Genomic DNA, 13365 nt, shown 5'->3' with positions numbered 1-13365 from the left:
AGCATTTAATGCAACTTTTATGTTGTGGTACTGCTTTGTAAGTATTAATTTTCTTTTTCAGGAGGTTTCCATGACAGTCAGCTATAAAACCTTTAAGAGTTGCTGATGCCAGCTAAATCACAGATATAAGCTGCTGCAAAGGTCTCCACAGGAGAGCTCTACAATGACTTACTCAGGTCAGCCCCTGAGTTTGTTCCTGTCAGGCTGCTGTGACCCGCTCAGGTCCCTGGCACAGCCACTGGGCACGGCTGTGTCCCAACAGTCCAGGCTCTCCTGGGCACCCAACACTGGAATTAGCACCTTAAAATACTCCCTCAGATGCAGAGTCAGGAAAGCTGTTCTAGGGAAAAGTACAAAAAATACCAGTGCAGCAGTGAAAAGAAATGGAAGAGGGATTTTGTGTGTTGAAAGAGCAGATCATAAGCTGGGGAAACCCCTGTGCAAGGCAGGGAATGCTGAGCAATTGTTTCAAGAGAAACATCAACACTCACCCAGGTGAGTGCCCAACCTGCACTGGGCACCATCGACCCCTTCAGCTTTTATCTTCTCCCTCAAACCACACATTTGTCTGCAGATCTGGGCTACAAACACATGGCTCAGGAGGAGCTCTGAGACAAGTGAAAACATGCTGAAGATGTGACAGGAAGCAGACTCCACAAAATGGAGCTTTAAATGGATGGATTTAGAAAAGTGGAAAGGGGGAATGACAATACCTGAGGGGAAAGGAAAGAGGGCCTGAATAAAATTTTAGCTTGTAAAATGTATCATTACTAAATGATAGTGTGTATATGACAACTTAATGTGCTTCTAACCTAACCAACCAGCTTTCTTTATGAGGAAAATATTAAATTTTCTTTAAATATAAGGTAACAGTGATGCTTACCCAAATATCACATTATTCTGTAACCCTGATACCTCAGGATACTGGCTGACTCTAAGAATGAGTTTCACTGATTCTGTCCTCAAACTATCATTTATCACTTCAAAAGTGGCAGTCATCATGTAGTTCTGCTCTATTTTACGAGTTTGAATCCAGGACAATTACATCACACTCGTGAACTTACAAAGGTGAGAACAGAGTGGTAGGTGCTTAAGGGGTGGATTTCTCCAATGCTGAGCTAACAGTGAAGTACTCCCGATCTCCACAAATTTCTCCTGGGCTCTTGACACCATGTCAGAAGTGTCTGCTTCACAGTGAATGACAGGAAGACATAATTCCATTCACTACAGTGAGATGTTTCAAGCTGCCTTAAAACACAAATCTGTCTTCCCCAGCCTTCTCTCTCACAGTTTTATTCCCCTTTGCCAGCAGTGATGAGAGAACAGAGCAGCAGCCCAGGACAAACACAGGGGTTCTTCTGAACCTGTCACCAGGTTGTGATAAAGAACTAACAACAAATGTTCAGGTTTCTAACCTTTATATACAGGATTAATTTTATGATTTAATTGGAGCTCCCTTTATTAAAATTGCTATATAAGGACTAACCATTGTGGTTAGAAAACTCCAAGATTGTAATGCTGCATTGAAGTTGGACATATTTAAGCTTTGCAAGTTTGAGGAATTTGGGGATTTTAATCTCTAAGGTGAAATGTCTCTATCATACTACAGGTCTGGAGTTGTTGGGAGCACACAGAGATGTCGCTTGAGGATAATGCTTCTGATAAATACTACTGCATCACTGTGGAGGGGAAGATCTGCATTTTAAGGTATATAAGATGAAGTAAGAGTTATTTGGTTCCAAGGTGAATGGCTCAATGGCACTCTGAGTGTATTAAGTAACTTGGCAATTACATCTGCTGACATCATTAATAATGGTGACACATTTGAGCAAAGTGTCATGTGCCATCTTTAATGCACACCAGTGTGTCACTGCAGGCCAACAAAACCAGGTTAGAAATCCCACCAGTTTGGGTGCGGGCTGTACACTCTGAGCCGTTCACGTACCGTGGGTAGGAGCAGATGAAATGTTAAATTAAACATTCATCACTCCAGAGCCTGTCTGTGCCTCGGGTTCTTGACAGAGTATCTGTTTATCCAGGCAGCTCCTCTCTCCTCTTACATTGCCACCACGGATGCTGGCAGCTCCCACAGGGGTTACTCTGAGCTGGCATCTGTTCTTTACATGTGTGTTAAAGACATTTCTAATGAACCCAGGAGCTGCACAAAAATACTCCACACAGTAAATACAAGCAGAAAAGTGTGCTGCCAACACTGAACACCAAAAAGCACAATCATTCCAGATACTTTTTCTATTTTTTAGTATTTTAAAACAGACTGCCGACAGTTCTTGATTGACCACAGAAATTTCAACTTTTATATTCTCAAGTTCTTCCTTGCAAACACAAAAATGTGATGGCTTTTGTATATATATATAATATAGATATATTGAGATTATATACTATATATGTATATTGATATATTGAGATTCTCATGCAGCCAGTGGAACTTCAGGAGCTGAAAGTGGTCATCCTTCTCCCACAGATAGAGAGATTTGTGAGAGTCGTGAGATTTCTAAGGGACAAACTCAACTGGGAATCTCCTCCTGGCATCAAGGGGAAAACAAAAAAATGGTGCCAAAGTGAGGAAGGGATTAAGAACAGAAGAAGAAAAAGAACATGCATATAGTTAACAGACAACTGTGCAAGAGAAAAAGCTTGAATCAAACAGGAGCCAAGATGGCCAAGGGGGTAGAAGGAATTTAGTAGGAACACTTTTGGGAAAGTGGGGCAGAAAAAGGGGAATGGGGTACCTGGTTCTCTAAGAGTTTCCCAGCCTTCATACACCCTTTTTTATTACTTATTTTTAACTTTAAAACTATACACACTTGGCTATGTTATAGTAGGTATGGGAACTATATTCTGGAACTAAGCCTGAAATATTAATTCTTGCAATTTATGGTTTGTCCAGATTAAGCAGTGTAGCAGAGAGCAAGAACAGGAGACTGCTTTTGATTTCGGGAAACAGAATGTTCCTGAAATACAGCAATGGTCAATGAAATGACAGCAAAAGGAAGGATTTACTGTGGCACAGCAAACACAAAGCCTGAAAAATGAACTTTGCTGGAGATGCTGTGCGTGGGAAACGAAAGAGGAAGCACTGTTTTGTCATACATCACCTGTAAGATGTAAACCACTCCATCTAATAATGCACTGCTGGGTACTTCATTCCAGCAGATACACAGAAAACTAAAGTTACTTGAAGAGAGGTGTATCAAAAGGATAATGGACTTTATACAGACTAACAAATCAGTGTGAATGATGCAGGTATTTCAGCATCTCTCTTTTGTTATTGAAACTTAGTGTCAGAAATGTTGAAATTTTTTAAGATGTGGAAGTTTTCTCCTTTTTTGTGCACTGTCAGGGTTCAACCAATGCTGATCCTGTATGGAAAGCTCTTCATAACAGAATCACATCAGATTTCACAATGTTCTTGTTTCCATAAGCAGGAATAACTGCAATAATGTGCAACATCTCTGCACATCTCTGCATGTGGCAGTGTATGCTACCACATTTTCCTGACTGCAGGTGCCTTCAGGGCTTCTGCCTCAGTCTGCCTGAAAATGCCTCAGAAAATACAGAAAATGTGTCTAGAGATGCAGAGAAATGCCCATTTTTAATATAAATTCTAGGAATGGCACTGTTGTCCAGACAAATTGAATCCAGTAAATGCACACTTGAGAGAGCTATTAATTGTTTATGTCAGAGCTGCCAAGCCGCATGGTCGGTGGTGTTCCACAAATCAAGCAGCCCAACTATCCATACTTCTTCCTATTTTATATTTTAGCAAAGAAAGGCATGAATGTTCATTGGCTACTGATTACAATGTTCTCTTATTAATTAGTATTCTTTCTTCTTAATGAGTTAATGAGTCTCTCGCTTCTCGTGCTAATTACTGCTCTATCTCTCTCCTCCTTTGGCTCGGTGCTTTCCTGTGTGGGGGCTCCATCACTTGGGGGTCCTGATCTGCCCCTGCCGGCATTGCCCTTTAGCCAGGCCGAGCTGGTCCCACACCGTTATCGAGTTCCTTTATTTGTCTCTTCCTTATCTGGGGGTTCTGCCCGATGTCCTCGTGGCCCAGGAATTCTGCATTCGGCGTGGATCAGTGGAAATCCTTCTGGCCGAGCTTTGTTGACCTCGCCCGGGGCCGAGATCATTGGAACGTGTCCGGCCCCAAACCTTAACAAGGCAACTCTGCTGAGCGGGAATTTGTGTTTCGAGCAGCTGGACATCACTTAGCGCTTGTGGCCTGCTCTGTTTCACGGATTAAATCTCTCTCCTTGTTGATCAGGCTTGAATGGGACAGAGATCAGACAGCAAAGAACACCTTAACAAAATTTTACATACTCCACATTTTACGAGGAGTAGTGCCAAGGCATAGGCTGGATATGATTAAACTCTCCAAGAGCTCTTTTGAGTAGAATCCTACTGGGAATGGGGTTCCCATGAGGGCTGTATTGCCAATGGTTAGACATGGAGTGGTTGTTGAAGTATTTTTTGTAGGCCTCCTGTTTTTCTTCTTCTCTGTTCAGGCTGTGGATCCTGAGCAGAGGAGTAACATCGCTTTAAAGAATGAGTGGGTTAAAATGTGTCCTGCTGGGGACAGGTTTACTCCGATTGTGACTAGTATTAGGGCTAAATGATTTGACATGGAGAAGGCCGGGTTTAATACCGTTCTCTCTGAGGCCTCCTCATGTGGCGACAAATGGTGTGGAGGGGGTCCCCAGGAGCGGCACAGGGAAGGGCGGGGGCTGCGTCGGTGAACACGGGGTGGGTGCGAGTGAGGGGGAGAATTCTGGGTGCTGCCCACCCACCCTGCTGGCTTCGAGTCTCCAGCAGTGCAGCTGCTGCTCTCAGCCAGGGCCGAGCGAGGCAGAGAAGCGGCGGGTCTCAGCGTCCGCCCCGGGGCACGGCACCGCAACCGGGGACCCGCTCCTCAGGGCGGGGACCCGCTCCTCAGGGCGGGGACCCGCTCCTCAGGGCGGGGACCCGCTCCTCAGGGCGGGGACCCGCTCCTCAGGGCGGGGACCCGCTCCTCAGGGCGGGGACCCGCTCCTCAGGGCGGGGACCCGCTCCTCAGGGCGGGGACCCGCTCCTCAGGGCGGGGACCCGCTCCTCAGGGCGGGGACCCGCTCCTCAGGGCGGGGACCCGCTCCTCAGGGCGGGGACCCGCTCCTCAGGGCGGGGACCCGCTCCTCAGGGCGGGGACCCGCCCCGCGCGTGCGCGCTGGGAGCAGCGGCCATGGCGCGGCCGGGCCGGGCCGGCCTGAAGGAGCAGCGCTATGACCGCCAGCTCAGGTACCGCGGACGGGCCCGGGCCGGCACCGCCCGGCGCTGACCGGCACCGACCGAGCGGGGAGCGGGGCCGCGCCTCCCGAGGCGGACACGGGCCCGCTCGGCGCCGAGCCGGGGACAGGCCCCCGCGGCCGCGCCGGGCTCGGCCGAGCCGTGGGGTGCAGGAGCTGTGTCCGACCGGCGAGACCGTGAGGGCTCTACCGGCACACGGGCAATAGATACACAATAAATAAACAGTATATATTAAGGGGCAGATATAGATATAGATGTGGATATACATAATCCTAAATATATAAATATATATGTATATATAAAGGAGGATAGAGATACATAGATGTATATATCGACGTAGGTACTTATGCATGTTTTTATATAAGATATATAAGTTATTTGTACAATGCTTGTTCGATAAGTATATAATGTAAAATACGTAAATATGTATCTTTTATATATTTATATTATGTATATCTATCTGTATCTCTCTGTATATATATGAATATATAAAGCGGGGTGTGACAAAAACATGGGCTCAGGCTCTGCTGCAGGCCCAGCAGTGGCTGAGCCCAGGCCCTGCCCTGCACAGGAGGCAGAACTTGTGCCCTGGGCAGTGCCCAGCCCCGAGCAGATTGTGCAGAGAGGCTGTGCAGTCTCCTCCCTGGGGATATTGCAGAGCCACATGGACACACTGCTGTGCCCTGGGCTCTGGAATGGCCCTGCTGGAGCAGGGAGGTGGCACCAGAGGAGCCCCTGTGGGCCCCTCCAGCTTGACCCATCCTGGGGTTCTGTGAAAAGGCAGAAAAGATCCAAGTTAGCAGGGAAGGCTAACCCCTAAGCCCAGAGTCAGGGGTGTCTGTGTGCAGTGTGACTGTGTATGTGTGAGTGAAGGGCTCAGCAGTGGTGATACTGCTGTGCTGTCCCCTCCTGTGCTGTCCCCTCCATAGCTTTGTGCAGCTCAGGAGTGCAGAGTCCTGGGCTCCTCAGTGCAGGAAAGAAAAGGAGCAATTGGAGAGGGTCCTGTGGAGGGCACAGAGAAGATTGGGCAGTCTGGAACATCTCTGGTGAGGAGAGACTCGGAGCTGGACCTGGTTAGCCCAGAGAAGAGAAGACTGAGAGGGGATCTCATCAATGCATAGAAATACCTCAAAAGTGGCTGTCACAGGGTGGTGCCAGACTCTTCTGGGTGGTGCCCAGCAGCAGGATGAGGAGCTATGGCCATAAACTAAAACAAAAAATTTCATCTCAACATGAAGAACAACTTATTTTCCTGGAGGTGGCAGAGCCCTGGAGCAGATGCCCAGGGAGGCTGTGGAGTCTCCCTCTCTGGGACATTCCAAACCTACCTGGACGTGCTCCTGTGTCACCTGCTCCCAGTGACCCTGCCTGGGCAGGGCTTGGGCTGGGTGACCTCCAGAGGTCCCTTCCAACCCCAAAAATTCTCTGAGTTACCACCCCAGTGAAATCAGCAGAATGTGTGACCTGGGATTGTCCCAGCCTGATTTTAGCTTTAGTGCTGTTTTCTAAGGGTCTGAAGTACCAGACTCAGCAAGACTGAAGTCTGTCTCCTGTATGTTTCAGTGTCTTGTATGGGAAATTAAAAAAAAAATAATTAAAAAAAAAAAATATATATAGAATTATTTATAATAAAAGTTAAAAAAGAAAGAGTGTGTGGCATTAGGACAAAATTTGGGCAAGGGCTTTTTTAACCCATGCTGGTCTTTAAAAAGTTAAAGTATGTTCCAAGAGAAGGTGTGCGCATGCATATGGTGTAAAGATGGAGAAAATGAAATGTCAGGGAAACTGGGTTGCTCTTTGGAAAGTCTCAGTTTTCACAGTAAGTTCCCTTCAGGATGCTGGTTTTGGTTAGTGCTATTTAGATTGCCAGCAGTGAATGGACAGTAGCACGCCAGCCCTCCATTTGTCTTTTTTTTTTTATTATTATTTGTTTATACTGGCTTTGCAATCTGAAATTAAATAACTTGATTGTGTTTTGGTTTCCCTCCCAATACAGACTGTGGGGTGACCATGGCCAAGAAGCGTTGGAATCTGCCCATGTTTGCGTGATAAATGCAACAGCAACAGGAACTGAAATACTCAAAAACTTGGTGCTGCCAGGTCAGTAGATATTTCTTCTGTCTCTTCTTCGTGATGTATCTGATAACTGATGATGCCAAGTTATTCATAGGAGGTTTTTTTCCCCCTCAAAGGTATTGGTTCATTTACAATTGTTGATGGGAATCGAGTCTCTGGAGAAGATGTTGGCAATAAGTAGGTGTTTTACTAATTTCAATTTCAAATTGACAAGTGACAGCATTTCATAGGTAGTTCCATCTCTTTGTTCATCGTATTTGCTAAGAAGTACTGTAAAATTCTTTTAAAAGCCTCTCTGTGTTTCTCCAAGTCTTCTGTGGGTTTGGAGGTTGGCAACAGTGTGTATGTGGTCAGTTTCATTTTAGATGGTAAATTATTTTACTTACTGGGCTTGGACCTTACAGATCTGTTTGATTCACACATCAGGTTTATAAGGACAATGCTCTACTCAACATAAAAATATTGAAAATTAACTTGCTTGATGTTATGCCAGTGCTTGTGTTTCACTGTAGTTCAGTGTATTTTCCCTAATTTTGGTGATGCAAATGACTTAATTTTCATCAGTCATTGTGCAACTGTGACTGCTAGACATTTATTAGCTTTCGTAGCTTTGAATGGCTCTGTGCAGCGGGGAAAAGGGTAAGAAACAGTTTGCAAGTCCTGTAAAAATGATTTGCCTATTTCTTGATCAAGGTCTGTTATGGTGCATGTAGATACCTGCAGAGGTTATGTGAGGGGGAAGGATATTCCGTTAGATGAGGAAATCAGTGCTAGTGAGTCTTTGATTAGCCTGCTGAGAAAGAAGCTGCAGCATGATCCTGTCTTCTAGAGAACTTTTGCATGTCTTATATTTCAGATTTATGGCTTGGGCACTGAAAAGCATTATTAAGAAACTGTTTCTGAGGAAAATACAACAGTGGTAGGAAAAAGCATATTTACGGGTTTGTTGTGTATGAGAGTGAGCAACGTATTCTGCATAACAAAATGTAACTTCAGTGCTGTTTTTTCTTCAGAATAAAAGTTCACATGTAATTCTTGTCTCCTTTTCAGTTTCTTTCTACAAAAAAGCCATATTGGTCAGGTAAGGAGATAATAAATGTCAGTTTACATGTATTGAAAGCATGGAAATGTTGAGTATATAAACATGTATTATGAATAATGCCAAAAGCATATGTGTATAGGTTAAAATCTGTTAATTCTTTAACAGAAATCCCCATGTTTAATTTTTAGTTGCACATGAGTGAGAAGATAAACTCAAATTGTGGCGAGATTGAATAGAAAAAAATGAAGAGCTTATGGTTGAAATGTATGGAAGGATAAGGTAGAAGACCATTGTGGTTGAAGGAATAAAGCTAAGAGTAGAGAGGTGAATGGGAAAAAAAACCACAGAAACAGAGAGTATGAGAGGCACAGATAACTCCTGGAAATTCTGTAATGAAACTGGAAAATAGGAAATAACTGTCTCATAATTTGGCTTTTTAAAATGGTATTACAGAAAATGCTCTCCAGCTAAGTGTGTGCCATTATGGGATGCATTTTTGCTTCAGATGAGCATGGCTTCATGGAGTGTGGAGCCCTAGCTTATAATGAGCTTTGTTGTGGGGTGATTTTTGGGGTTATTTTGTTGTTGTTGTTGCTTGGTTTGACATTGTTAGCAGGTGACATTAAGTAGTACTGATACACTGTATAAAATACATCTCATTTTGATTGCTCTGAAACAGAATCGTGCCCAGAGTGCCATGGAGCTCTTACAGGAATTGAATAGTGATGTTTCTGGAAACTTTGTTGAAGAGGTTTGTCTTCCTAAATTAGTACTATGTGTGTGTTGAACAGTGTGATAAAAGCGTGAAATAACAGCTCTGTGTTGCTTTGTGATGTTGCAGTTTAAACAGATTAAAGATAAAACACCATTTGAGGAGGATGATCTTAAGTTAAATCATCTGTGTGTATTTCAAACACTGTTTTTGTAACTTCATCTTAATTTTATAACTTTCACTTAACACTTTATATTCAGCAGACTTGCTCTGTACTCAGAAATTTTCAGTGTTCACTGACATACGTTGTTTCTCCCTATTTAGAATCCAGAAAAGCTTTTAGACAACGACCCTTCCTTTTTTAATCAGTTTAATTTAGTGGTTGCAACACAACTACCAGAGAGGTAAGAATTACCTACGGGTGAATTATCCATTTTCATTCAGTTTTAAAAGCAGGTTTTTATATATATATATGTGTGTGTGTGTGCACATTTATGCACAGGCACTTCCTTGCAGAAAAACTTAAGCAGAACAGAACTCTGTGATTGTGAAGGAAAATTACAGCCAGTGATGGCATTTTCTGGAGATCTTTTTGTATCTCTGGTGGGAACTGCCTCTGCTGGAAGTTAGAACTCTGCAACATATGGATCTCATTCCTTATTTTTCTCTCTCACAACTTACTGAAGCTTTTTATTTGATACTTGGAGCATTTGGGAGGGTGGAATGAGACATAAGTAAGATAATGAACAAATATTTTTCCAACTCACTGTAAATTCCTGTATAAAATTAGTCACCTTATGTGCTTAGATCATGATGATATTAGAGAAGTTTTCTGAGAGAGATCTTTCACAGTTAACTGATGCAGGAGTTAACTTTATAGTTAACTCTTGTCTTCTGTAGATGTGAAAAGCATGTTTTTCCTTACAGTACATTGCTGCGCCTGGCTGAAGTTCTCTGGAATTCCAACATTCCTCTGCTGGTCTGCAGGACTTATGGACTGGTTGGTTACATGAGAGTCATGATTAAAGAACATACAGGTTAGAGGGTTTGCTGAGATAAAGACTTCTCTGGAAGGTTTAAAGCTTCAATAATTTATGTCACTTTGGGGTTTTTTGTTTGTCTTTTTTCATCTTGTGATATATTTAGTTTTTGTTAAGTGTTAGATAGTTTGCATTCTTTGAGAAATGCATGGGGATTATGGACTGCAACAGATAATAAAATGGGATTATCCTGACATTATGGGTGACTTACACAGAGCACTAACTTTGAGAGTCAAGCAGTAAAAGAAGCAGGTGATCCTGTATTTGTGTAGCTGTTTTGAAGGCCAGACATAAAGCTAGGAAATGTATTGTGTTATTTTTTCACAGTTGTTGAATCTCACCCTGACAATATGTTAGAAGATCTAAGACTGGACAAACCATTTCCAGAACTGACAGAACATGTTCAGGATTATGACTTGGAGCATATGGACAAAAAGGTTGGTGTGTGGTTTGCACTGTGTTCCCCAGCACAGATGCAGACACAGCACAGGGATTCTGTGGAAATGGCTCTTGGCAGATGACTCTGGTGCGAAGTCTCATCTGAACAGAACCAAGTCTAAAATCAGTCACAAGGAACTATTTTTGCCTCTGCCCCAAATGTTTCAGTCTGTTTAAATCTTAAGCAGGTGGAGGTCTTGGGAAGCAAGGAGTATTCTTGATCAACTTGATCTTTTGTTAAACTGGATGCCCCTCCCACCCTATTCTGGAATTAGTTTTTTAATTTTCATGGTTACCTACTGCTGCAGAGCTTTGCACTTTGGGTGTCTGTCCATAGCATAAGTTCCACTCCAGAAAAATATTGGAGAACTTGGCTCATCCTTTTTAAAATAAAGTAATAATAATTTGATCATTTCTTTTATAGTAGTTAAAGAACATTATAGCTGAATAAAAATCTGGAACATGTCCTGTGTCTTTAGAATAGTGGAAGGGATATTTGGAGTTTCCATTGAAAACAAGTTTTAAATTTGTTTCCTATTTTTTATCTTTTCTCAACCTCACAAAGATTTCTCCACTGTTCAATTATAGGACCACAGCCACACTCCATGGATTGTGATTGTAGCCAAGTATCTCACAAAATGGTTCAATGAGGTATGTTGCAAAACTGTATTACTGCTATTATTGATCTGTCTTTTCTGGAGCAATTAATTATTTTGATTTTATGTAACATAAAAAAAACCAAACAAGGTGGAATCATAAAAAAAGATTACTGATTGAAGTACAAGTGAATGTGTGAGCAATGACAGACTCCTGGAGTTCAGCAGTCTGAACACAGTGAGCTTAGTAGTAGGTATCTTAAAGACAAAAATCTCTTTGTGTTTTTTAAATTTAGAAAAGTGAACAGTTGCCTAAGAGTTACAAAGAGAAAGAAGCCTTCAAAGAACTGATTCGGCAAGGTAATCCATGTCCCAGGGGTCCCTTATTCCTACTGGCAGAAATAGATACAAGGTGATATCTGAAAAGTAATCCCAAGTTCTCTCAGGTCTAATTTACAAAAGATCTGCTGCTATATACTGTATGATTCTTCTGGTAAATGATTGTTTTGTATAGGTGGTTCTTAAGATGCCAGACTTGCTTATAAATGTTGTCAATGTTTTGTCCTAAGATCCAGAGTGTGTTTTGTTTTGGATGGGAGCAAAGGCCTTAAGAGAAAATCCTGTTAAAAATGTGATAAAGAGGAAAGTAAGTGGCTTTTGACACTGGAATTGTTATTCTGCAAGTATTTGGTGTATCCATTGACCCATGAGACACTTGGTAATCAGTCATTCACCTCTGCATGGCCAGGTTCTGTAGCACTGACTGCTCTGTAACCAGTGTGTGAATGACTTCATTTGTGCAGGGGTTTCAGTCCAATACCTTTTCAGGCAGCTAAAATTCAAGTGGCATTTTAAAGATCTATATCTTAAATGATGGTAGAAAAACACCATTGACTGAATTTTTGGTATTTCCTTGCTTGAAGGTAGCCTGCTTGCAAATTTGGAGTGGTCCTTATCCCCAGGCTGTGACAGGGAGCAGATCTGATCCATAGTAATTACCTTTGGTTATGTCAGATATCTAGTGAAGGTCCTTTCTTGGGCTGGCTTGCTCTGTGGATGCCAAATTTTTATTGTCAAATTTGATCAAAAAAACCCCATCAAAACATGACTGGCATGGGAAGGGGAGTTGAATTGTTAACTTAGTGCTTATGAAACTTCATTATCTCCTTCTTACACAAATAAACTGGTGCTTTTGTGCTAAGTAACTTCTATTTAATATCACAGGAAAATTAATCATATGCAGAATTTAGATTAGGTTAGTTTATAAATTATATCTGATCTTTTTTCTTGTGATTTATTTTTCATTTTTTGCTGGCAGCTGCTACGCCTCAAATACATCCAAAGCCAGTCTGCTCTGTTGGCAAGACATAAATGCTGAGATGTAATTCAAACAGTTGTGTGTTTTATTTTTTTTTCAATAAGGTATTTTAAAGAATGAAAACGGGACCCCAGAAGATGAGGAAAACTTTGAAGAAGCTATAAAAAATGTGAACACAGCACTAAATCGTACAGAGGTAAAATAAACATTTCTGTGATAAAATTGAAGCAATTTCAACTATCTCATTTTCTCAGAATGTGTTATTCAGTTTTAGGACAGGTATTCCATTTGTAACATTTGTATTTAGCTAAAACAGGATTAGTACTGATTGTTAGAACTGAAATTGTGTAGTTAAATAGACCAAGACTAGCTGGCAGTGTAGCTTATGGAAATTCTCTTACTGCTTTGCTCTTGCAAGAAATCTGTATTTCCCTCCTGCAGACTTGAATTCAAATCTAGAATGAGTCAACAACCAGAATGCATCAGTGAGTTCTTGTCTGACTTCTGCAGTTCAGTCTGTAAAAAACTCTATGAAGTGCTGGGTACAATTGCAAGGATTTAGCAGTGAGAGGTGTGGCTGATGCTGATTTAAATAGGCTGCTGGGAGAGAGACTGAGAGCACTTACTGAAATTGTGCTGTGTTGAAGCCAGGGACTGGAGTTGTTACTCTCTGTAGAAATGAAGGGCTGCATGGGACTTCTGATAGAATAAACTGACTTCTTTCCTCTTGAAGAAACTTACTATAAAATTCCCTTCATAAACTGGTCAAGCTTAAAAGCCTTTGAAGTGATATTTTCATTGTTTCTTAAATAATCCTGACCTAGTAATTTGTGGTTGAA

At 42.2% G+C, this 13365-nt stretch overlaps 1 protein-coding gene across 2 annotated transcripts in view; it reads left to right on the top strand.

Annotated features, from left to right (window-relative positions):
* Positions 1-2251: 2251 nt before the first annotated feature.
* Positions 2252-13365, top strand: part of NAE1 (NEDD8 activating enzyme E1 subunit 1) — a 16590-nt gene continuing 5476 nt past the window's right edge. Inside the window, exons 1-11 of one of the 2 annotated variants that reach the window (XM_086847724.1) lie at positions 2252-5295; positions 7301-7404; positions 7497-7557; positions 8431-8461; positions 9102-9173; positions 9459-9538; positions 10062-10171; positions 10502-10611; positions 11201-11263; positions 11505-11568; positions 12631-12722. In XM_086847724.1, coding sequence (XP_086703850.1) covers positions 4691-5295; positions 7301-7404; positions 7497-7557; positions 8431-8461; positions 9102-9173; positions 9459-9538; positions 10062-10171; positions 10502-10611; positions 11201-11263; positions 11505-11568; positions 12631-12722 — 1392 coding nt within the window. In that variant the 5' untranslated portion in view covers positions 2252-4690. The remainder of the gene's footprint in view (positions 5296-7300; positions 7405-7496; positions 7558-8430; positions 8462-9101; positions 9174-9458; positions 9539-10061; positions 10172-10501; positions 10612-11200; positions 11264-11504; positions 11569-12630; positions 12723-13365) is intronic. The other variant, XM_086847725.1, reaches the window with a different exon arrangement.

Source organism: Cyanistes caeruleus, chromosome 12, assembly GCF_971803275.1.
Source record: "Cyanistes caeruleus chromosome 12, bCyaCae1.hap1.1, whole genome shotgun sequence".
NCBI lineage: Eukaryota > Metazoa > Chordata > Aves > Passeriformes > Paridae > Cyanistes > Cyanistes caeruleus.
This window is presented reverse-complemented; position numbering and strand designations above follow the sequence as displayed.